This window comes from Mus caroli, chromosome 12 (assembly GCF_900094665.2).
Source record: "Mus caroli chromosome 12, CAROLI_EIJ_v1.1, whole genome shotgun sequence".
Classification (NCBI taxonomy): domain Eukaryota; kingdom Metazoa; phylum Chordata; class Mammalia; order Rodentia; family Muridae; genus Mus; species Mus caroli.
The window spans coordinates 40,320,300-40,345,938 of NC_034581.1; the positions used below are offsets into that span (position 1 = coordinate 40,320,300).

A 25,639-nucleotide genomic window follows, 5' to 3' on the forward strand; every position below is an offset into this window, starting at 1 on the left:
GGTAGTACACGCTAACTTCCACAGAATGGTATACGACAAGGAGCTTTTAAGTTGACAGACCCCGTAGCTGTTCTAGAAACAAAGAGGAGGTATCACCACAGCAGGATCACAGGGTCCAACCAGGCTGTTCACATCCAGGCTGCGGTTAAAGCGGTTCCCAGGAACCTAGGCAACACAGCACGCGCAGAGCCTTCTGGCACGCTCAGCCCAGCTGAACTATTTCTGAACTATTGGTAACCCGCAAGCAAGCAACCAGGCACTCTACTCTGAGACAGCGCTGAGATTAAAAGCCATTGATCACAACTGATCATAAAAGTAGCACTTGCCCTTTCCGAAGCGGTGCTCTCCCAAGCACTCAGCTCCAACAAACTCCCCGCCCCACCCTCTCTCTACAGCCACGCCCCATTACGCAGGCTTGGGAGGGCAGAAGGCAGAAAAACAAGCACTGAGCTTGCGTCACTTCCGCTGGGGGAGGGGCGTAGCGGTGGGTGGTGCTGGTCACGCCAGTGTTTGGGGTCTGGGCGCTGCAGCTGCGAGCAGGCCGGGCGGGCCGATGCGGACCTCAGAGCTGGCGGGAGGCGAGTGGCGGCCTCGGCGCCCGTGACTACTGCCTGCGTCCCGGTGAGTGGCCGGAAGGCGGCGGGGTGACAGGTGGCCTCCGCGGCGTGGGCGCTTCGCCGGGCTCTCCCGCGGGCGTTTCGGAGGCCCGATGCGCAGGCCTCGGGGTCCTGGCGGGCGCTTGGCCCCGCTGCCCCGATACCGCGGCCGTGGCCGCCGGGTGTTTTGGTTGGTTGCGCCCCGCCCCCGCCGGTGGTCCCGCCCAGCCTCTCTCTGCAGTGGCACGCTGGGTCCTGAATGGGCTGTTCTCTGGCAGATCACTGGAGACGCGACGTTGTCTCTGTTCTACCTCGTCCTTGACTGGGCAGCGTGTGCCTTGTGTTTTGGTGGCTGGATATTTTTACTTCTCTGCGATTTGCTTTTTCTTCCCGTCCGCACATGATCCTATCCCAGAGCGCTGTTGCTTAAGCAGAACCAGATGCGGGTCCCTTTTAAAAGATGGAAAAAACCTGTATGAGTCAGCAGGTTGCAGAGCCTCTTGTCACTGTCATTTCTGTCATGATGCTGGGGGCGGGGCGGGGGGTGGTATGACCAGTTTTCACGCCCATTACAGCAGTAACTTTAAAGAAAAGTGACATTCAGGGATTATCTTAGGAGATAGATGTGACATAAGCGACTATCCTAGAATACATTTAAAATTACCATTTTCATTTCCAAGTTGTATTATGGACCGAGTTCCTGATTGCCAAAAATATATTTCAGGTTCTCAAGGCGGTTCATTACAAGAAGGAAATGTGAAGAATGTTTTTTAAAAGTGAGGATTATTATAAAAGTACATTAGCCTGAATTGAAAAGCTTATGTTTTAGTGAAGCAGTCAGTTGTACCAAATTCCATATAGCTATTTTGTGAAATTCGGTATGCATATTAGATGAATCTCCAATATAAAGACCTCGATTCATAGTTTTTGCAAATTGTTCTATTCTCTATCTTGTTTTGTATTTCTCCATCTCATTTTAAAATCTTGGTAACAGTGGCCCTCTTCGTAATGATGTCAGATTAATGAAAAGGTCAGCTGCACTAGTTTATATTAATACATCCATACTGTCCCATGCAGAATTGATACAAGAACAGTCTGTACTTGAAGTTGTTTTTCTCAGCCAGTAAAGATGGGATTTGTTACTTCATTTGGGGAACATAACGTTTGTGCAAAGGTCAGAGCTAGACTCTTGTTTCACCTCCAGTTCCAACTCACTCTCAATCGCTTGTATTTTATTCGGTTTACTATCCTTTGCTTTTAAAAGGATCCTTTCCTTCAGTGCTTCCTGGTTTGCTTGAGTGCTTTTCTTCCTGTTCCTAACTTTGGGTACCACTCAAAGTTCTATCCACATTGTTCTCCTCAAAACAAATTTAACTTTTTGAAACCAAAGTCATACATTAAATATCCTGAAATGTCAAGGAAATTGTAGGGTGTATTTATTTGTAGCTGAGCATTTTAAAAAAGAAAGAAGCTTATTTTTGTTAGGTCCTGGGTATCCAAGTACTGCAGGCCATCTCATTTGGCCTTGAGGGTCCAGTTGTTATTGCGTTGCATTTTGTCATACATAAATGTAGTCTCTGTATTTCTATTTCAGTGCCCTGTCATTACTGCATTCTGTAAATGCGAAAGAAAATATAGTTTCTTCTATGTTAAACTGTCCCCTTTCCAGGTCTTTCATATTCACAAGTGGCATTTTCCCTCTGTGTCTGATTTGAAAACTTAAGAGTTTTCTTGACAACTTCTTACCAAGTCCTGTTTTAAAAAAAAAAAAAAAATTTTTTTTTTATTTTTGCCTTTAGTATGTGTAGATGTATGTGTGTATTTGTAGTTAATGAAGTCACGAGTGCAAGTGCCTGCAGAAACAAAAAGAAGATGTCCCATCTCCTGGGAAGTGCAGACAGTTGTGAGTTGGCAGCTGAAAGGAGCCTAATCTGGGCTCTGGGATCCAAGCTCCAGGCTTCTTATCCACTAAACTTCTTATCCACTAAACTATCTTATCCACTAAACTTATCCACTAAACTATCACTTTCTTTTGTAACTCTCTTCAAAATGTGCTTCACAGTAGAGCCCACTTCTGCGTTCCTGCACTGTTACTGTATTCAGACCCTTGTGGCCTATTTGGCTGCATTATTGCAGTTGTCGAATGACATACTCTGTATATTCGTTCTCTTCGTAACTGGGCCTACACCTAGCATTTCCCTTCATCTCTCAATGTCTGTGAGTTAAAATTCCATTCCTTGCCCTAGAGTAGAACTAAGTCTCCCTTTCTGCTTACACCTGCACTGTGCTGATACATAGCTCTACTCCTTCTAGCTCTATCCCCAGGTCACAGCACTCTTCACCTTTTCGTTCTTTTTCCTACTTGTGCTGTAACTTTCGTTGTGGTTGACTTTCCCCTCAAAACATTTTCAGTGCACTTTCTTTTTCTTTTCTTTCTTTTTTAGATATTATTACTATTACTATTATTATTATTATTATTGATTTGTATGTGTGTGGGAGTGCACAAGCCAAGGTGCATGTGTAGAGGTCAGTGGACAACTTGGAATTTGTTTTCTCCTTCCATCCAGTAGGTACTAGGGATTGAACTCAGGTCATCAGGTTTGATAGTAAGCACCTTTACCAGTTGAGCTATCTTGCTGGCCCTTCAGTGCTCGCTTGCTTGCTTGCTTTCTTTCTTTCTTTCTTTCTTTCTTCCTTCCTTCCTTCCTTTCTTTTTGTTAATTGATTTATGTATCCATTTTACATCCTGGACACTGCACCCCTTCCTCCTGGTCCTCCCTCACAAGTCTCTTCTCCCACCTTCCTCTCCCCTTCTTTTCTGAGAGGGGAGGAGACCCTTTGGGTATCACCCCATCATTGCACATCAAGACACAACAGCTTCTTATCCAGGAAAATAATAGGAAAAATTGCTTTCCATGTTGATACATGATATGCCAGACTAATTCCAATGTGGATACATGATATCCAGGACATTTCTAAATGCTGATAAGTTCCTTGCAGATACAAGATAACCTGGACTTCATGACATTTATGTACCAAATATTGAGGACTGCTTTATTTTTAATTAATTAATTTATTTTTTATTAGATATTTTCTTTAAATACATTTCAAATGCTATCCTGAAAGTTCCCTATACCCTCCCTCCTCCCTGCTCCCCTACCCACCCACTTCCACTTCTTGGCTCTGGCGTTACCCTGTACTGGGGCATATAAAGTTTGCAATACCAAGAGGTCTGTCTTCCCAGTGATGGCCGACTAGGCCATCTTCTGCTACATATGCAGTTAGAGACACGAGCTCTGGGGGTACTGGTTAGTTCATATTGTTATTCCACCTATAGGATTACAGACCCCTTCAGCTCCTTGGGTACCTGACATTTGTTTAGTAGCAGTAAAGCTTTTTGCTCATTTCTGTGTTAAGTAATTGTTGCTTGATAGTTGTGGTTTCTGGTAGCTATAATTAGAATCTCTCATTTTGTTTACAAAATTGTTTTTCTGTAGTGTTTTCCATTTTGGGGGCTTTATATTCTGTTTATTGATGCCAAATTGATAGGAATATGTAATTGATTATTTTTTTAAAACTTTTAAACACATTTTATGTTTAGTATGTGTGTGTGTGTGTGTGTGTGTGTGTGTGTGAGAGAGAGAGAGAGAGAGAGAGAGAGAATGTGTGTGTGTGTGTGTGTGAATGAATGAATGAATGAATGTGGGTGTGAAGATGTCTCAGGGATTAGTTCTTTCCACTATGAGTTTCTGGGATTGAACCCGACCAGGTTGCATGGCAATTGCTTTTACCCGCTGAGTAAGATCTCTGGCCTTAGATGATTGTGTCTTTTTGGAAAGAACTAATGCAGACTGTATAAGCATAGTCTAGACTTGCATTGCTTTCTTTTCTTCCTTAGTCTTGGACTGATCATAGTGAATCTTCTATGCTTTCAACCGGCTTCAGTTTTTGCTCATTCTATCACCAAAGTTTTGCTTGCTTTTTCTTCTGCCTAGAATTTTCTTAAGGTTCTCGAAAGACTTCATTTCCTCACTTCTCTCAAAGAGCCACTAGAATGCCAAAGTTTCAGTTCTTCTGATTGTCCCATCTAATTGTGCCCTTCCTTGACTACTTTAATTCATGGCACTATTGTGATCACTAGTTAATTAATATGTATCTTTTTGCTAATTTGTCTAGACTGTCTGAAGTTGAGTAAGGTTACAGTTTAGTTCCCTTTTTTATCCCGTGCAAGGTGTTTCCCTTAAATCTGCCATAGAAGGCTTTTATTTTTTGTTTTTGGTTTTTGTTTGTTTGTTTTTTTGTGTTTGATTTTTCGAGACAGGGTTTCTCTGTTAGCTCTGGCTGTCCTGGAACTTCCTCTGTAGACCAGGCTGGCCTTGAACTCAGAAATCCACCTGCCTCTCCCAAGTGCTGGAATTAAAGGCATGTGTTATTACTGCCTGGCCGGAAGGCTTTTTTCCCCCCACTATTTAGGATATCATCATTCCCAAACTTCTCTTAATCCTTACCAGTAGGTTATAGGTATGTTTCAGAGCGAGTGTGTAGTCAGGAGTATTATGTTTAACAGTTTAGAAGTCTTCTTTACTCTTTATTCTTAGTTTTTCTTTTTGCCTCTAGTATTTTCATTCTTCCTGTTAACTTTGGACATTTTAGCTTTTTGGGTTTTTTTGTTTGTTTGTTTTTGTTTTGTTTTGTTTGTTTGTTTTTTGAGACAGGGTTTCTCTGTATAGTCTTGGCTGTCCTGGAACTCACTTTGTAGACCAGGCTGGCCTCGAATTCAGAAATTGCCTGCCTCTGCCTCCCAAGTGCTGGGACCAAAGGCGTACGCCACCACCGCCTGGCCTTCCTTCATTTTGTGCTATTTCTAAAGCTTGCTTGCACATTTTCCTATTGGCTGTTTGTGCAGATCTTCTCTTTAGGTGATAGTTCATTACATGGCTTGTTTTGTAATCTTTCTGAGTTAATGTTCAGTGGTGGTTGTCCATTGCCTAACATTGGTGACTTTGCCTTGGAGTTTTAGTTGTCTCTTCTGGAATTCCACATAATTAACTAGCTCCTACTAGAATTTGTTTGCATAGGTCAGCAGTGCTGTGATGGTAATTAGACAGTAGATACTGGTCTTAAGCATGGCTTCTGTTCATGCTGGTTTATGGAGATGGAACCCAGGGCTTTCTGCTTGCTAGGTCAGTAAGTATTCTGCCAGTAGAACTACATTCCCAGTCCACCGCATGACTTCTTATCTACATGTACTTTATCAGGTGTGGTGAAAGTTGCCAGTTTTATGCTAACTACACATAATTACATTCCCTGCAAGTCCTGAGAAACTCAGAAGAGCGGGCCTAGAAGGCAGGCAGGCAGGCAGGCTTGTGTCCTTTGTGTCCTTCCTCTATACAGGTGAATGTATTAAAATATGATTTTAGTTCAGACTTTTCCTCCCTTTGCATAGAGTTTGCAAAACTGTTTTGATTTTCTCAGAATAATTCTCTGCTGCTCCCTTATATAAGCTACATCCCGAGTAAAACTGCTTGTTGTATGCTTTTTGAGTGTGTGTGTGTGTGTGTGTGTGACTTAGTCAGGGTTTCTATTCCTGCACAAAACATCATGACCAAGAAGCAAGTTGGGGAAGAAAAGGGTTTATTCGGCTTACACTTTTACATTGCTGTTCATTACCAAAGAAGGTCAGGACTGGAACTCAAACAGGTCAAGAAGCAGGAGCTGATGCAAGCAAGGCCATGGAGGATGTTACTGGCTTGCTTCCCCTGGCTTGCTCAGCTTGCTCTCTTACAGAACCCAAGCCTACCAGCCCAGGGATGGCACCACCCACAATGGGCCATAATCACCAGCTAAAAAAATGTCCCACAGCTGGATCTCAGGGAGGTATTTCCCCAGCTGAAGCTCCTTTCTCTGTGATAACTCCAGCCTGTGCCAACACACAGAAGAAGCCAGTACAGTGTGTGTGTATGTATGAACATTACTTAGAATTCTCTCCTCATCTTTACATGTGAGTTTCTTTTTAATTTGCAGTTTTAATCGTGTGTGCATGCATGCATGGGTGTATGAGATACACAGGGTCTTGCCCTGTAGCCCAGGCTGGTCTGAAACTTATCTTCTCCTCCCATCTTTTTACACGTTGTGATTACAAATATATGCCACTATGCTCAGTAGTTTTACTGTTTTTGCTTTTTTGTTTGTTTTTTTTCTTTTCTTTCTTTTTCAAGACAGGGCTTCTCTGTATAGCCCAGGCTATCCTGGAACTTTGTAGACCAGGCTGGCCTCAAACTCAGAAATCTGCCTCTGCCTCCCGAGTGCTGGGATTAAAGGTGTGGGCCACCTTGCCTGGCACAGTTTTACTGTTTTAACCAAGCATTTGGGATAATTCCATTGTTTTTCTTTCCTAGCATTTTATCATAGACTACATTTATTTATTGTGTGTGTGTGTGCATGCAATAGCACATGGAGGTCAGAGGACAACTTTGTGAGTCAGTTCTCTCCTTCCACCACGTAGGTTCTGAGGACTCAGACTCAGGTTATCAGGCTTGGCAGCAAGTGCTTTTATCTACTCAGCCATCTCACCAACCCTCAGCCATATGTTAAGGGAAAAACAATTATAGTTGCTCTTAGAGTTTGCAATATACAATAGCTAATCCAAATTCAGTTTGAAATAACACCGTGTGGTAACATGAGTAACATTCAATAACAGAGTAACTCTAGTTCTTTCCTCCTTTCCCTGGTATCCTCACTATTCACTTAACCGGTAAATGAGCATTGAGCCCATTTTTTTTAGTCTATATTAATCATGTAAAGTTGGGATTTTTATTGTGACATTCTTATGTGTTTATATAAGCCTTCACCACCCCCCTCCCCATGGCTCTTGTCTTAGGATCCTCTCTCTTCCCCTAACCCCCTTGTCCTGATGCCCTGTCTTTTCTGTAATAGTTTCCCTTTTACTTTGATGGCACGGTACTCTCACCACCCAGATTTGAGCATGAGAGAAAACCTGTGATACTTTTCTGAGACTGGATTATTTTGCCTAACATGGCATCAACCAGTTCCATGTATTTCCATCAGATGACCTTATTCTGTTTTGCTTTATGGATGAATAATACTCCATTGTGTGTCTGTATACTACGTTGTACCTGGGCTGTTTTCCGTAACTTGGGTATTGTACATAATAAAAGCAGAACAGAAAAACATGGAAAGGGAAGGCAGCTTCTAACTCTGGTTTTTGAAGAGACTACCTATATTTTCTTTCAGTGATTTCCAGTTTTCATTACGTTAAGTTCTTTGTTTCTACGATTCTATTTTGAGTTTTTATGTTTCAGTTTTTTTTTTTTTTTTTTTTTAAGAATTTTTTTTTTTATGGGCATGGATGTTTTGTCTGCATGTATGTCTGTGTGAGGATGCTAAACCCTGAAACTGGGGTACAGACAGCTGTGAGCTGCCATGTGGGTACTGGGAATTGAACCTGGGTCCTCTTGAGAAACAACCATTGCTCAAACTGCTGAGTCATCTCTAGCGCCACAAGTTTCCATATATGTACAAGCAGACTTTAGAGTACATTTACTTACGTACTTGTTTGTGTGGGAGGTTGGTATACATGTAGTAGTCAACAGAGACTTAGTTGGAGTTCATTCTTCCCTTCTACCATGTGAGTCCAGGGTATTGAACTCCTGTTATTATGGTTGGTAGCAAGTGCCTTTGCTCACTGAGCCATTTCATTGGCCCTAATATCCCCTTTTCCTAGCACTGTTTGCTACAGAGGTTGTCTTTCAACATGTATTTTTGGCCCCTTACTCAAGAATCAGAGTTTATTTCTTGACCCTCTGTCCTGTTCCATCTATTATGTCTGTTTTATGCTAATACTATGTTTTTGTTACAGCTCTAGAGTCCATCTTAGAATCAAATACTGTTATGTCTCCAGTATTGTTCCTTTGCCCAGAATTAATTTGGCCCACGATTACTATTTTGAATTTTAGGATTATTTTTCTACTTCCATAACAAATATCATTGGTGGGGATGCATTGAATATATATATGGCTTTTAGTAATATGGACATTTTAGTTATTGATTCTCCTACTTTATGACTATGGGAGGTCCTACCTTAACAGTATTTTAATTTCTTTTTTTCTCCTTCAGTATTTTATCTTTTTCATGGTAGAGGTCTATTATATGCATTGGTTTACTTCTAGGTATTTTATTTGTAGTTGATGGCTATTGTGAATGGAATTAATTTCCTTTTTTTTCTTAGCAGGTTCATTATTGGTGCATAGAAAAGCTACTAATTAGTGATAAAAGTTTATAAACTTATCAAGGAAGCTGAGAGACTTAGAAGCCTAAGCTTAGCATTACTACAGAGTGGGTTCAAGGTCACCCTGTAGCATTTAATAAGAACCTATCAAAATAAAATAAAAAGCAGCTTGGACATAAATCTCAGTGGTAAAGAGCTTGCTTAATATGCAAGAAACTCTAGGTTCAATATCCAGTATTGAGAGAAAGGTCGGGTGGAAGACTGAAGAATAGAGGAAGGTAAGGAGAAGGAGAGTGGAGGCAGGCAAGCTCTTGGTTTTTGTAGGATCATTTGGTATTCCAGTACTTTGTTGAATTTATCTGATCAGATCTAAGAGTTTTCTGGTGGTGATTTTAAGGTAATCTAAGTATAAGATCATGTCATATACAAAAAAAATGGTAATTTGACTTTTCATTCTCCCATTTCTTATATTTACATCATTGTGCTAAGATTTAAGATAACACACTGAATAAGAGAGGCAAGGGTAGATCTCCTCCTCTGATTGCAAATTCTAGAGGGATGCTTTCAGTGTTCCCTATTCAATATGATGTTGGCTATACATTGTGTTGTGTAAACTTTATTGTACTGAGGTTTAATCCTTCCATAGTTATTACGTCAAGACTTTTCTCATGAAAGGACATTGAATTTTGTCAAAGGCTGACTTGTGTGTGTGTGGTGGTAACGTGAATTGTTCCAGAGTTTATTTTTATGCTATATTACACTTACTGATTTGTCTATGTTGAGCCATCCTTGCATCCTGAAGTGAAGCCAGCATGATCTGATTTATGATCTGTTTAATGTATTGCTTAAGTTGCTTCATGGGTATTTTACTAAAGTTTTTTGCATCTATATTTGCCAAGAATATTGGTCTATAGTTTTACTTTTTGTTCTGTCCAGGTTTGGTTGTGGTATCAAGTTACTACTGGCTTTGTAGAATGATTTTGGAAGTTTCTTCCTTCTCTATTTTATATGCTGTTTTGATGGAGCTTGTGTTGCTATGGTAGATTTGACCATGAACCTGTCCAGTCCTGAGCTTTTCTTGTTTGGGAAAAATTTTAATCCAGCTTTATTTAGTCTCATTGTTTTTTATTGACCTGTTTAGGTTTTTCTTATTCTTCTTTTTTTTTTTCCTGGTATTCTCTTGATTCAGTTTTTGTAAGCCATCTAGAAATTTATCCATTTCTTTTAGATTTTCTTATTGATTGCAATATGATTTTTTAATTAGGTATTTTCTTCATATACATTTCAAATGCTATTCCAAAAGTCCCCCATACCCTCTCCCCCCCCACCTCCCTACCCACCCACTCCCACTTCTACAATATGATTTTTTAAAATAATACTTTATAATCTTCTGGATTTTAGTGGGGTCTGTTGTAATAGGGTTATTACATGGGAAGTATTTTTTGCCTCTGGTTTTAGTAACCCTCATTCTTTGTCTGTTGGTTACTTTGACTGAGTCCTTATCAGCTCTGTTTTCTTTTCAATGAATCAATTCTTATTTCATTGATCCTTTTTGTTCTTTTTGTTGCTATTTTGTTGATTTCAGTTCTGCTCTTAATATTTTTCCCAGTAATTTTGATGTTGGCATCTTGTTTTTCTAAGATCTTGAGGTATATTACTGAGTTATTTGTTATTGTTCTGATTTCTGAATGTGGGCATTCATAGGTATGTACTTAACTCTTTAAACTGACTATGCTGTATTCTATATGTTATGGTAAATTGAGTTTTCATTTTCATTTGCTTATATGGATTGATCCTTCCACCTTCTTTGAGGTTCCACTAATAATTGAAAATGTGTCAGATTTGAAATTGAAACTGGAGTTACAGGTAGTAATATGCTGCCATGAAGGTGCTGGGAATTGAACCTGGGTCCTCTGGAAGAACAGCTAATGTCTGTCCTTGACCACTTCTCCAGTCTCCATAAAATTATTTTGTTGCCACTTCATAACTGTAATTTTGCAACTGTTAGGAATTATAACGTAAATATCTATGTTTTGCAGTGGTCTTTTGGTGGTCATTACCCACAGGTGGGGAAACCTCTGTTTTAGAGACTTGGTTTTATGTAGTTCTGTTTCCCCTGAACTCCTTGTGTAGCTAAGGATGACTTAAAATTTCTGATCTTCATGCTTTCATCTCCTGAGGACTGGGGTTACAAATATGCACTGTTGTGTCCAGTTTTTACAGTGCTAGGGATTGAACTTGGGACTTTAGGCAATTATTTTATCACCCGAGTTTCAGTCCCAGTTTCTTAGTGTGGGGTTTTTTTTTTTAAGATTTATTTATTTAATGTAAGTACACTGTAGCTGTCTTCAGACACTCCAGAAGAGGGCGCCAGATCTCGTTACGGATGGTTGTTAGCCACCATGTGGTTGCTGGGATTTGAACTCTGGACCTTTGGAAGAGCAGTCAGGTGCTCTTACCCACTGAGCCATCTCACCAGCCCCATTCGGGGTTTTTAAAAATAACTTATTATTTGTATTTTTGACAATGTCATTTGTGTATAAAGTATATTCTGATTATTGTACTACCCACTCTCTCCCTAAACTGCCTCCCATTCTTGTTATACCACTCGTACACATAAATTTCTTTCTCACATACACACACCGCTTTAGAGAAACCTAGTAAGTTCGTGGATTTAGACCTGTCATTGAAACCTGATGGGCTTCTCAGTATGTACACAACTGATGATGAGAACTGCTTCCCACCCTCCGAAAGACCAAATAAGCAGCTGAAAGAGTCAGATGCAGATATTTGTACCCAACCAATGGACAGAAGCAGCTGACCCCTGTTGAATTAGGGAAGGCTGAAAGAAGCTAAGGAGAAGGGTGATCCTATAGGAGGACCAGCAGTCTTTTTTTTGTTTTGTTTTGTTTTTGTTTTTGGAAACAAGGTTTCTCTGTGTAGCCCTGGCTGTCCTGGAACTCACTCTGTAGACCAGGCTGGCCTCAAACTCAGAGATCCGCCTGCCTCTGTCTCCCGAATGCTGGGATTAAAGGCATGCTCCACCACACCCTGCTGAGGACCAGCAGTCTTAATTAATCTGGACCCCCAAGATCTTTCAAACACTGGACCACCAAACAGACTGCATACACCAGCTGATATGAGGCCCCCAACACTCATACAGTAGAGGACTTCCAGGTCTGTGTTCAGAGATGACGCACCTAACCCTCAAGAGACTTGCAGCCCCAGGGAGTTTAGAGGTCAGAAGGGGTGGAGGGTGGGGGCATCCATGAGGAGATGGGATGTGGTGGGGAGGAGGCATGGAATGTAGAGCAGTTAGAGGGTGGGAAGGGAGGGCCGTGGAATGGAATATGGAGTGTAAAAAAATGAATTACAAATTAATTAAAATTACAAATTACAATTTTTTTTAAAAGTTAAAAAAAAATAAAATAACCTGCTTCCCTCCAATCCATAAGTAGCCAGTAGTTCAGCAGGGTTGTAAATCCCTCCCTTGTCTGTGATTGACTATTGATAAATGTAATCTTGTCAGTCAGGTCGTGACTGTTGGCTGCACTCTGTACAAAAGGCAGCATTCTCCAGTCCTTTTCCCTACTGTTAGGAACAAAACACTTTCTTGCTCTCTGTGATGATCCCTAAGACTATAAGTAGAACAAAAGTCTTGTTGACTCAAGCTGTCACATTCTCAGTACCTTTGTTCATTGAACTGTTCTCTGCACTGCTCATGGCAAAGAGAAGCTTCTCTGATTAGGCTGGCAAACTAGTAATATAAAATGTCTTCATATTTTCTAATGAATATACTAATGTTCCAGGCCCAGCTTGCCATCATTGGTCACAATAGTAAGTCTCCTTTCTAACCTGCACCACTTTACTCATTCTCTTCCTCCCAGGAGAAAGCAGTAATTTGCTGGATCCCTCAGTTATTCAAAGGAGCAAATGCATTAATTTCCTAACCAATCAGTAACAGTGGATAGCACTCACACTTTTCCCAGTTACTACCACCTATGCTTAGTAGTAGAAATTAATTCTTGGTCCTTGCATATACTTTGTGAGATATGTTTGAGGTATTTCTGTAGCCCACATTTTTAATAGTTAAAAGGATAAAATACCTACATAGGATTTTTTGTTGTTGTTGTTCAGTGGGTCTCACCCTGTATTCCAGGCTGCCTATAACCATGAAGTTCATACTAGTCTTGAATTTGTGATCTTCCTGCCTAAGCCTTCTGAGAATTGAGATTGCAGGCATGTGCCACCAAACCTGGTCAAAATATGTTTTAATTGATCTTTCTTGACTTATAAATATTTCTTATGAATGTACTGTTTTATTTTTCAATGAATGGCTTGGTTTATATTTCTTGTTTATTTGAGGTTATTCCTACTTCTATATGTTTTTCTATATTATAGTGATGAACCACATGCAAGCTGCCACACACAATCTAATCTGGTGTGTATGTGTGTATAGGCTAAAAGTCAACATTCGAATGTCTTCTTTTGTCACTGTTGTTTTTTGAAACAGGTCTCTCACCTAACCAGTGGCTTAGCACTGGGTAGACAGGGGTCAGTGAGCACCTGGATTTCTCCCATTTCTGCCCCACCTCCATGGGGGTGGTTAGCTTACATGTATAACTTGGGTCTTAATGTTTGCACAGCAATCACATTAGCCATTGGGTTTTCACCACCCATTACCTTGATTTGATGAGCCATTTACTAGATAGGGAATCTTAGGAAGCCTCTTTAATGAGCAGTTATTACTAGATTATGGGAGGTACTCTTGACATGGCCATTTCTTGCTTTAAGCTGGAAGGTCTTTAGTAACCTGTGTATAGCCCCAACACGTCATACCATGTTCACTGTGGATTGAGCAGTCTATAAAGATACACAACAGATTAAATAAAGGCCTGACCCTTGCCTTCAGAGTACTAAAAATCTGATGTCTTAAACTAGTGAACAATTGAATAATAAAAAGAGAAACTGTATAATTAGAAAAACCTAGTAGATGTCTCTGAATTCTTCTCCTAAACATCCTACTTCCCAGCTTCTCACTGACATCTGCAGTGAACGCTTAATTATTTCTCCTTACTTTAAAAATGAAATCTCATCAGCATTTTGGAGATACAGTAGTGCATCTTTTAAAATTTTCATGTATTGATTTTTTTATGTGTTTGAGTGTTTTCCTTGCATATATATCTGTGTACCATATTTGTGCAGTGCCCTTGGAGACTTGGAAAGGGTATATGACCCCCTGGAACTGGGAGCTGAACCTAGTCTTCTAACAAGAGCAAGAAGTGCTCTCTTTACTGCTGAACCATCTCTCTAGATTTATTCCATCTTTCTTTGAGATGGTTTATTGCTGTGGTACAAAGTCATATGTATTAATTCAACTTTGATTTTTAACTTGAATGCTAATTAATCTTTTTTTTTTTTTAACTATTTCAGGTAAGACCATGAATTATGGAATTTCCTAAATGAAGCATTCAGGAGTGGAATGAGAGAATGTCACATAGAAAATAAATGATTTTTAAGTTATGTCTATTAATTTGACTCTAGATATATATATTTACTTCCTTAATAATGCAAGAAGTCTTCGTGGGAAACAGAGAAGCAAACAGTTGCCTTTTGTGTGTTCTAAACAGTATTGGTGCATGAACCATGTCAGTGTGCAGAGAGAGTTTCACACAAGTAAGAAAAGCTGTAAATGGAATAGAAGTGAAGCACATTGCAGCAAACACTGGCGCTCTCCAAGCAACCATGGCTTTCACATTGGAATTGTGAGACTTAGCACTTCTGCTCCCAAGGGACTTACAAAAGTGAGCATTCATATGTCCCGTATTAAAAGTACTTTGAATTCAGTTTCAAAGGCTATTTTTGGCAGTCAAAATGAAATGGTTACACGGTTAGCTCAATTTAAGCCAAGTTCTCGAATATTAAGAAAAGTATCAGATAAGGGATGGTTAAAACAAAAAAATGTTAAGCAAGCCATCGAGTCTCTGAAAAACTATAGTGATAAATCAGCAGGAAAGAATTCTTTTGCAGAACAGAAAAGTTACTTTGCAGATAAAGAAGAAGATTCAGGTAAACCTAGCCTTTTCCATTACACATACGGTATAACCACCAGATTTGGAGAGTCATTCTCCGTTTTAGCGAGTCATATTAATTCCTATTTCAAAAGCAAGGAAAAAATGCCTCAAACAAAGGAAGATAAACAGCTTCAGGACAAGCCAGACCTTGAAGAAAGGAAATCCAGTTCTCCAGGCCCTGACACCGTGGCAGACAGGCCAGACTTGGAATCCCCCCTAGATGTTAAAGACAAACTTTCCAGCCCAACCCAGATGCCTGAGGCTCACCCAGTGTCTGCAAAACAAAGTATTGCTAACTTCCTTTCTCGTCCCACTGAAGGCGTACAAGCCTTAGTCGGTGGTTACATTGGTGGACTTGTACCCAAATTAAAGTCTGACCCCAAGAGTCTGCCTGAAGAACAGGAAGTGCCTGCTAAAACAGAGCAGGCTGTTAGCAAAGACAAGAAGGCAGAGGAGAAAAAGCGCGTGCTACTTCAGCAAGAAAAGGCAAGTTGTCTTTCAGTGTGGGCTTAAGAAATGTTAACCATTTGTAGAGTAACTCCCATCTTCTAATCATTTTTCATATGACCTTACAGATTATTGCAAGAGTGAGTATTGATAACAGAACTCGAGCCTTAGTTCAGGCCTTAAGAAGAACAGCCGACCCAAAGCTCTGTATTACTAGGGTTGAAGAACTGACTTTTCATCTTTTAGAATTTCCTGAAGGAAAAGGAGTGGCTATCAAGGTAATTTCTAATTTACTTAATATTTGTCCTGAAAAAAAAATTTTAAATAAGCCTAGTAAAGTGGGGAATGCAAAGCCTTTTTTATTTAAAATTTTTTGTTCTTTTAAATCATACAATATATATTCAGGAATTGTCTCATTTTATGATACACATTAGGTAATGAGTTCCTTTTGTGCTGTGACATAAATTCTGCTATGAGCATGAATATTTATGCTTTGAAGTGGAGCATAAGTTTAAGTATGTCAGTTCCATTGCCTCAAAATCGTCAAATTCTTAATTGCAGTGCAGCTGTTTTACTGTGTAATTATTTTTCAAGATAGGAAATAGCCAGATGTGGTCAAACACCTTTAATCCCAGTATTTGGATCATAAATGTGAGACCAGCCTAGGCTATTTATTTTCTGTCTAAAAGCAAAGGACGGAAACATAATGTGGAAAGCCATTGCTTTTACATTTTGCCGGCCCGCCAGGGTCTCTCCGAGGCTGAGCATCTGGCAAGTGCCCATGGCCCAAAAGAAACACACCAAGCCGGGAGTCTTGTTGAAGCAGGAACTCAACTTTACGGCATCAGCCCCTCACTTATATAAGTTGGGAACATAGGAAGGGGGATTGTTGGTGGGGTAAGATGACGTAGGAAGTGGAGAAGGGTGACCGAGGGTATGGAGTGACAGGGCCAAAGGCAGAGTTCTACATCAGCAGCGGCAGGGCAGAGGCAGGGCCAAACTAGTCTTACTGAGTCACCCGGCTAGGAAGGGAATGAGACAGGTCTCAAAACTCAAGCCAGGCTTAGGTGTTCCCACAAGGCCAGGCTTGGGTTTGTCCTCAAGGCCCAAACTAGGGCCAAAATGGGGCCCAACATTTCACATGTTATCCCCTAATTTGGAAATACCATAATGATATTGTTACCGTTTATTAAAACCCAGTTAGTGCTTTTTTTTAACCTACCACTCAGAAAATTGTTAATTCATACTTTCTCTACCATTTGATATATGTCTTGTTGAAAAGTATTTCTTTGAAATGTACCCTTCAGTAGTTTTACATTGTATAACACATACATTCAGAGCTTAAATATTTCATATTCCTAAAATTTAAGATTTATCTTTCATATATTGATATATTTTTGGAGATATGTTTGTGAAATACATGTGTGCTTTTGAGGATAATGTTCATGTCAGGGATACCTAGAAAGGAGAGATCTAAAATATAATTACTGTTTTAGTTCTCCGAGTTGCTGTAACAAAATACCTCACACTGAATAGGTTGTACCTAACAGCAGTCCGTTCCACATAATGTGCATATTGCGAGGCACAGGGAAATTGCTGGCACGTCTGGTGTCTGGTGAAGGTTTGATGGGTGTATGCTGCAGCTTGTAACTCAGTCACACAGCAGAAGAAACAGCATAGCAGCTCATTTCAGCTAAACTTTCAAGGTCTCTAAACTCATATGTGAGGCAGAGGTATTATATCCTAAGCACTTCCCCAAAGACCTTCCTTTTTAATATTGTACTAGGAACTAAGTTCCAACATAAACTTTACAAGAGTCTAGCATTCAGACATAGCATATGATATAAAGAATGATTTAACAGCATCTTATGCAAGAATAACATAGGTACTTTTGTGTCAATGGAAGTTCACAGACTTGGCACAGAAGCAAACAGAACATCAGCAGTGCCTAGAAGTCTTTCTTCTACCTCTCAGTCTTAGTGTGCAAAAGAGGATAACTTGAGCTCCATGTGTGATTGCTTTCTTTCCATCAGCACATTGATAGGATTTATCAGTGTGGCAGGTAGTTGTAAATGATTTGTTCTCCTTTTATTTAGTATGGTGGTCAAAATGTATTGTTTGTGTTGTAGTGTTAATAGATCTGGGTAGTTTTCAGCTTTAGTATGCTAGGAATAGTCATGATAGCTGAATTATTAAGGGGTCTCTTATATTTGAGAACTGATTCCAAATCCAAGAAATATTGAGGACCAAGAAGAAAATTCTATTTAGATTAGTCAGAAATGAAAATCTAGGTAGTTGGAAAAAATTGTCACCTTTCCTCTAAATAATAATCTAAAACCAAGAACTGAAGAAATTGTTTGCATCATGTTTTGCTCAACTGTGACCTTTCCCATCTAAACTTTTCCTGCTGCCAATTTCTCCTATTGTTTAAGCAGCTTTTCACTTTCATCTTTATATTCTTCAGTTAGGTACATTATGTAAGTTTACCTAGGCCTTAAATTTACTGTGTAGTTCATGCTGGCCTGATCATTGTCATCCTCCTGCCTCTCTGCCTTTCAAGTGCTAGATTTGTAGATACAATACCCCTTTGTAGGGGGTTAACCAGCTTTTTCACTGGTTGACAAAGTCCCTTTGTATTAGGTTATGGTGTAAGTTTTCTAGGAGAATGTGTGTGCACCATGTCTTACCCACCAGTCCTTATCTTTTCGATTTTTTTTTTTTTTAAAAAGAACAGATACTAATTTTAATTTAGTCCAGATTATATGTATTCAATTTAAGAAATATTTGTAGCCATGTATGGCACTTGCAAGGCAGAGGCTGGTGGATTTCTGAGTTCGAGGCCAGCCTGGTCTACAAAGTGAGTTCCAGGACAACCAGAGCTACACAGAGAAACCCTGTCTTGGGGCGGGGAGGGGGGAGGGAAGAAAAAAAGAAAGAAATATTTGTATTTCCACATTTTGCCTGATAAGTGTAGCTCTCACCCACTTACCAGAGAAGTTTTTGGGGGATGGGGGAGGAAGAATTGCCATAGTAGTGGTGGAAAGATTGTAAGAGACAGAGATTCAGGATACTTGTTGCTGGGTTGCGTCCCCTGGACATGACAGGGAGAATGTACTTACAAATTCACAGCCAATTTCTTCCACTGTTTTAAGCATCTTGTCTTTTTCTTCTGACTAGACAGGCATAATGATAACATCGAGTGAAATACTAATGTGGGAGGGAGAAATTCCACAGGCCTCTACTCTAGATGAAGAAATACATACAGGTTGTCAGTGGCTGCTGAGAGGCAGAACCAGTTCCCTCTAGGGAAGAGCTCCCATACAGGTTGTCTAAACCCAAGTGGTTTGCTCTGGACATGTACATTCAGGCAAAGCTTAATGGACTCAATAGGTTGTATACACACACACACACACACACACACACACACACGTACATTCAGGCAAAGCTTAATGGACTCAATAGGTTGTGTATACACACACACACACACACACACACAGGCAAAGCTTAATGGACTCAATAGGTTGTGTATACACATACACACACACACAGGCAAAGCTTAATGGACTCAATAGGTTGTGNACACAGGCAAAGCTTAATGGACTCAATAGGTTGTGTATACACATACACACACACACAGGCAAAGCTTAATGGACTCAATAGGTTGTGTATACACACACACACACACACACACACACACACACACACACGCGTGCTCACCATCATTACTATCGCCACCATTAACAACAAAGAAGAAGAGGTCATGAGTTTGGGAGGGAGGGGCATAGGAGGAGAGGAGGTAATGATGCAGGTGCAGAACTCATATATGAAGTTCTCCCTCCCACAAAGGAAATTGCCTAACCTAAGTATTTTTCTGTGTTTCTTCTAAAATTATGTTTTTACCTCTCACACCTGTGTGTATTGGTCATCTAGAATAGATTTGATTTTGCTATATAAGGCAGAAGATTTGGTACTTAATACACATGTCCAGTTAAACAAGTGACTGTTTATTGGAAAAATTTTGTCATAAATGAGGCAATTATACATGGATCCATTTTTATAAATAGTCTGTTTCTGCATACAGTATTTGGTTCTGCTAATATATCTATTTTTGTTCCAACATTGTACTTCCTAGATACTTTAGCTTTATAATAAACCTAATGTCTGGTCGTATGTCTTTTATCTTTGGTCTTTTTTTAATGATTTATTTTATGTATATTAGTGTTTTGCTTGCATGTATGTTTGTGTAAGGGTATTGGATCCCTTCTGGCTGAAACTACAGAGATAAGATGTGAGCTGTCATGTGGGTGTTAGGAATTGAACCTGGATCCTCTGGAAGAACAGCTAGTGCTCTTAATTGTGCCATCTCTCTAGCCCCTTAACTTTGTTCTTCCTTATAATTTTAGTTCAGCTATTCTTAAAAAGAAAAGGATTTATTTTAATTTTTAAACTTATATATATATATGCATGTGTGTTATATAAATAGGTGTATGTACATGCAAGTAAAGTTGCCTGTGGAAGCCAGAAGAGGTCACTGGCTCACCTAGAGCTAGAGATACATGTGGTTGGGAACTACCAGATATGGATGCTGTGACCCAAACTCTGAATCTTTGCAAGAGCAGTACATGTTTTTAACCGCTGAGCCATCTCTCCAGCCTCCTAGCTTGGCTATTATTTTTCTTCCTTCTTGGTTTGACATAAACAACAAAAGATCTTTTTTCTCAATGTAGGAAAAAATTATTCCATATTTATTACGGCTGAGACAAGTTAAGGATGAAACTCTTCAGGCTGCAGTTAGAGAAATTTTGGCTTTAATTGGTTATGTAGATCCAGTGAAAGGCAGAGGAATCCGAATCCTCACGATTGATGGTGGAGGAACAAGGTAAGGCTGGAAAAAATGGTTTTTAAGACTACAGGTTTCATTGAGCTTTAGAGAGTTTAAAGAAAATGGTTTAATATAGTTATTAATGGTTTAATATAGTTTTAAAAGTAAAACATGAAGCCACTTTTATTTATGAATATAAAAGCTATTGTTACATATTTGGATCATTTTTTGTTTTGACCTAATCTTTTTATTTATTTAATTTATTTTTTTTAAGATTTATTTATTATTATATGTAAGTACACAGTAGCTGTCTTCAGATGCACCAGAAGAGAGCATCAGATCTCATTACGGATGGCTGTGAGCCGCCATGTGGTTGCTGGGATTTGAACTCAGGACCTTCGGAAGAGCAGTTTGTGCTCTTAACTAATGAGCCATCTCTTCAGCCCCACCCTCCAGAACTTGATAGTAAGACCCGTGTTGGAGACACCATACATTTTGATCACAAGACAAATGAAGTCTGAATTAATTTGGAGTTTCCTCCCTGCTGGCTAGATTTTATGGAGCCAGAAGGTGCTATGCAGGCTGCTGTGGAGGAAAGCCAGTCATGTTCTTACACAAGGATGAACCCTGTGAGCTGCAAGGAACCCATCTTGCAAGATATGCACATTGATGCACTGGCTAGCAGCTTTCTAGTTGGGTTATAGGACTTTTACGTAGGAGAACACTCATGCCTGGTACTGTAAACCGGACTAACATGAATGACTAAGGAGGTCATAGGCCCCAGGGTAGAATTTACTATTGTTCTCCTAAATGCAAATAGTATCAAACTGCCTTCTAAATACTTGTAATTTGTAGATTAGTGAAGTCGTCAGCCTATGACAGAGACACCAGTTTGTGTAGTGGACTGCAGTTAATATAGAGATGCACAACCAGTGAAGTGTGTGGTTACATAGAATACCTCACACCTAGACCAAGAGTTATGGTTTTATTCTGTATGTCTAAGAAATACTAGTTACATAGTCCTAGTCATACACTACCAACTTAACTCTGTATATTGTTTGAATTCATTTATAAGTATTCTTTGTTGGTTTCTTTATTTAAAGTTACTTCATTCCCTATTCGTATATGTACTTGGAAAAGTTTTGGAAGGAAAGAGAAAAGACAATCCATAAATCAAAACTTAAATATTTTGATTTATTTTCTTCAAGTATTTTTCTTGCATATATATATATATATATATATATGCAAGAAAAATATTTAATATTTAATTCCTTTGCAAAAGGTAATAGATGTCATATTGTTAAATCTATTTTAATAGCACCATGTTTTAATTCTCCATGTCTTACCTGGAATTATAGCAGCCATTGTCTCATAGCTCCTGAAGTATACATTGCTTATCTCAGTTAAAAAAAAAAGTCATGTTGGGTGTGGTAGTGCGGTACCTTTAATTCCAGCACTTGAGAAGCCAAGGCAGGGGTATCTCTCTGATTTCAAGGTCACCCAAGACTATATAGTGAGCCTATATCTCAACAGAAAAGGAAGTGAGAAAGAGAACAAGCAAAAGTCAACACTTGGTGTCCTACTACAATCTAAACATTTTTTTTTTTTTTTTTTTTGGTTTTTTGAGACAGGGTTTNTCTGTGTAGCCCTTGGCTGTCCTGGAATTCACTCTGTAGACCAGGCTGGCCTTGAACTCAGAAATCCGCCTGCCTCTGCCTCCCGAGTGCTGGGATTAAAGGCATGCGCCACCACGCCCGGCCAATCTAAACATTTTTTTAATGACCTCTGTTAGCCCCATCAAGGTACAATTTGAAACTTCATTATCTCGAGTACTGATCTACCCCTCATCATGTATTGGGAACTGAACTTGTCATTGTTTTTTAGAATTGTCAACATATGTGATATCCAAGTAAGCTGAGATCCCCTAGACTGCTCTTACATTCCCCGTTCTCATTTGGTAATAGTAAAGCTATTTACTGTTATCTCAAGAGTTAAGTTGTTTACCACCTTTAGTAAAGACCCAGAAATGAGCAAAGTGTCAGTAATATTAACTCATACACTCTTAATGTAGAGATGATTCTAAGTTCATTGTCTTAAAAAACTGAAATATTAAAGAAGATAGCTTGAAAATCAGACCAGTGAAACATAAATACAAATACATGGAATTATAGGAGACCAGCTATATTAATAAAAGAAGAAAATAGTTGATAGTATTTCAGAACCACTGAGGATGGTTTATTAAAGTGCTTTACAGAATTGAGGTTTTTAAAATATATCTAATAGTCTCATATCTTTATATTACTTAAAAACAGTGCTACAAATGTATAAGTACATTGTCATTGTAGGGGCTTTGTGTTAGCATTTTGAAGTGATCCTAAAATTTGGTCAGATGATTTTTATTGGTGCTAGTTTGAATTATTTTCATGTCAGTATATAAGCTGTAAAAATTTTTAGAATTGTTTTATTATTTACCTTCAATCTTCCTTGAAAGAGAAATTATCAATTTGTTCTCTGTTCACAGAGGTGTGGTTGCTCTCCAGACTCTGAGGAAGTTGGTTGAACTTACTCAGAAGCCGATTCATCAGCTTTTCGATTACATCTGCGGAGTAAGCACAGGTAATGACCATCATGTGAATGGGCGTGTGTGCCACCAGTGGATCCTGGACCAAGAACATGCAGCACAGGCTGGAGGTCATGGACCTTCTCTGAAACGATGGACTGTACTTTCACAGCTTTAATGATGAGTAATTGTTTATATGATCAGCTTTGAAAACTGACATTTATAGTTTAAATATGTAACTTTAAGTTTAAACATTTAAAATTACCTATTTTTTATTACATTTTCAACTAGTTGCATTGGCAAGGAATAATTACTAATTCCTGATTTTGGACATAGTCACTTGTAAGGCGATGGTGGTGGAAGGTTGCAGTGGTAGGTGATTAGATGGTGCTTGAGCTAATAGGAAATTAAAGGTGCTAATAGCAATGAATAATTTTTTCCTATATTATTTGGTGATTTGAAAGGAGAACTTAAAAGTGACAAATGTGTCTTTGGTTTTAAATAGCTACTTTTAAATTTTGCTAGTTGGTGTATGTATGGGGAAAGAACAAAAGCAATTCCAAGTTCAGTTCAGTTCAGATTCACAAAATAGACAAATGAGATCTACCTCCAGATAGATGGAGAGCTGCAAAATTCCTGTAAAGAAAGAAGCAGCAGGCAGTTAGGTATGGTGGCATGTGTGTTTACTCTCAGCACTCTTTATGTGCTAAGGCAGGACAAACGTGAGTTCCAGGCCTGCTTGGGCTCCATTGATTTCTTTTAATATATTAGAATTTATTGTGACTCTGAAAATAGGAAAAGGTGTTTTGACTCTGAATACTTGTCAAAGAGACGTTTCCTAAGGATAGTATTATTTGTGGGCTTGTTTGTTTTGAAACCCTTTTCTGTTAAATTTGGAGTGATCCTGGGAGTTGAAACATCTAATGGTAGCTTCGTGTTGGTGTTGAGTGACTACAGTAGAGCCCCACAAACTGATTCCTAGTCATGATCTTGTATAACATGTAGGTTTCTGTGTCTGTGACATTGCTTTCCACTATGCTTTTTTACTTATAAGTGCTTCATAATTTATCTTCATTTTCCCATTTTGTTTATTACTAAATTGGTTTATAATTATGGTTTTTATGATGTCAACAAGCACCAATTTAGTTTAAGGGTAGTGTCCTTACTTAATAAAATTAATTCTTTTTTTAAGTATCTGTTTATCTTTATAGAAATTCTTTTTGAAAATAAAGGCACTTTGCTAGCACTCCGGAGACAGAGACAGGAGGATCTCTGTGAGCTTGATGCCAGCCTGGTATACACAGCAAACTCAGACAGCCAGGGCTACATAGAGAAGACCCGCTCCTCACCATCATCTGCCCCCAAAAAGGCATTTAATTTTTTTTAGCAAATTATTTATTTATTAGGATTATTCTCCAAGTTAAAAATATTTTATATAGTTTAATCCATAATATTGCATTTTTATGTTTTTAGCTATTTAATCTTTTACTGGAATGATTCCAATTCCAATACGATGCACTTTAGTGGGGAGGGGGGGGCGGGGGCTGGAGAAATGGCTTGGGGATTAAGAAAACACTGCTGAATTTCTTCAGGACCAGGTTCAATTCACAGCCATCTGTAACTCTAGTTCGAGGAAATTCAGTGCTCTTTTCTGCACACCAGGTACACCTATGGTGTGTAGACATAAATGTATTCAGAACACTCATACATATAAGATATAAACGTTAACAATTAAAAATCCTTTAAACTACATTGTTGCTTATTTCTTTACATGTTAAGTAGTTAAGTAGGTCTTTACCTACTGTCTTGCTGACTCCTCATCCCCTAAAACCCCATTTTCCTCTTAGTTAGGAGTGAGGCAAGTACAACCACTAGGTGGCAGTGTGTCCCACCAATTACAACTGGTATGTGAAATCAGCTATTTAAAGGACATCCTAGAATATTTAATTTCTTTCATCACATTGATCCTAGGACCAAACTGAAAGTCAACTTATTTAATAAGTTGCCAAATACACAGTATTCTTTTATTAAAACATGGTTTTACTTCCCATGTCATCTTATATATAATTTAATTTAGTGTAAAATTCATACCCACTTCACAGAAGGGAAAACTTGGAACTCTGAAAATTGTTTTGTCCCAAGTTCAGTTAGAAAGTATCAGAGCTAGAATTTCAGCAGGTTGCCTTTCTCAGAGCCATGTGTGAACTGTAAGAGCAGTCATATCACTAATGATAAAAACTAAGAATGTTCTTTTCAGGGGCCATATTAGCATTTATGCTGGGATTGTTTCACATGCCACTGGATGAATGTGAGGAACTCTATCGAAAGTTGGGCTCGGATGTGTTCACACAGAATGTCATTGTCGGGACCGTCAAAATGAGTTGGAGCCATGCGTTTTATGACAGTAACACGTGGGAAAAGATCCTTAAGTGAGTTTCAATCCCTTTTAAAAGATCTTGGGTATATAGTTATTTATACATATTAAAGTTTAAAAACTATAGAAAATACAAAGAATAATAACATTCCCAGCAAATTGGAAATAACTGCCATTACTGTTTTGGTGAATTACGTTCTAGTGACAGATTCTTGAGTTTGTGTAAGATTTGCATGTAGAAATTATATTACCTTGTTTGGTTTGTGTGCGAGTATATATGTTCCTATGTTCATCTCTATGTATGTTTATATGTGTGGGGATCCATGCATGTGCAAGTGGAAGTCAGAGATGGACGCTAGGTGTCGTTCTCCATCCCTCCATTTGATTATTTATTTACCTATTATTGTGTGTATGATGTGTGGACAGATATTGTTTTGGTTAAGAGTTTTACTGCTGTGACGAGACACTGTGACCAAGGTAATTCTTTTTTTTTTTTTTTTTTTTTTTTTTTTTTTTTT

At 39.0% G+C, this 25,639-nt stretch overlaps 1 protein-coding gene across 1 annotated transcript in view; it reads left to right on the top strand.

Annotated features, from left to right (window-relative positions):
- Positions 1 to 463: 463 nt before the first annotated feature.
- Pnpla8 (patatin like phospholipase domain containing 8) overlaps positions 464 to 25,639 on the top strand; it is a 46,158-nt gene continuing 20,982 nt past the window's right edge. The window contains exons 1-6 of the mRNA XM_021179425.2: positions 464 to 621; positions 14,278 to 15,404; positions 15,494 to 15,643; positions 20,093 to 20,244; positions 22,709 to 22,803; positions 25,005 to 25,176. Of these exons, the coding sequence (XP_021035084.1) occupies positions 14,367 to 15,404; positions 15,494 to 15,643; positions 20,093 to 20,244; positions 22,709 to 22,803; positions 25,005 to 25,176 (1,607 nt within the window). The 5' untranslated portion in view covers positions 464 to 621; positions 14,278 to 14,366. The remainder of the gene's footprint in view (positions 622 to 14,277; positions 15,405 to 15,493; positions 15,644 to 20,092; positions 20,245 to 22,708; positions 22,804 to 25,004; positions 25,177 to 25,639) is intronic.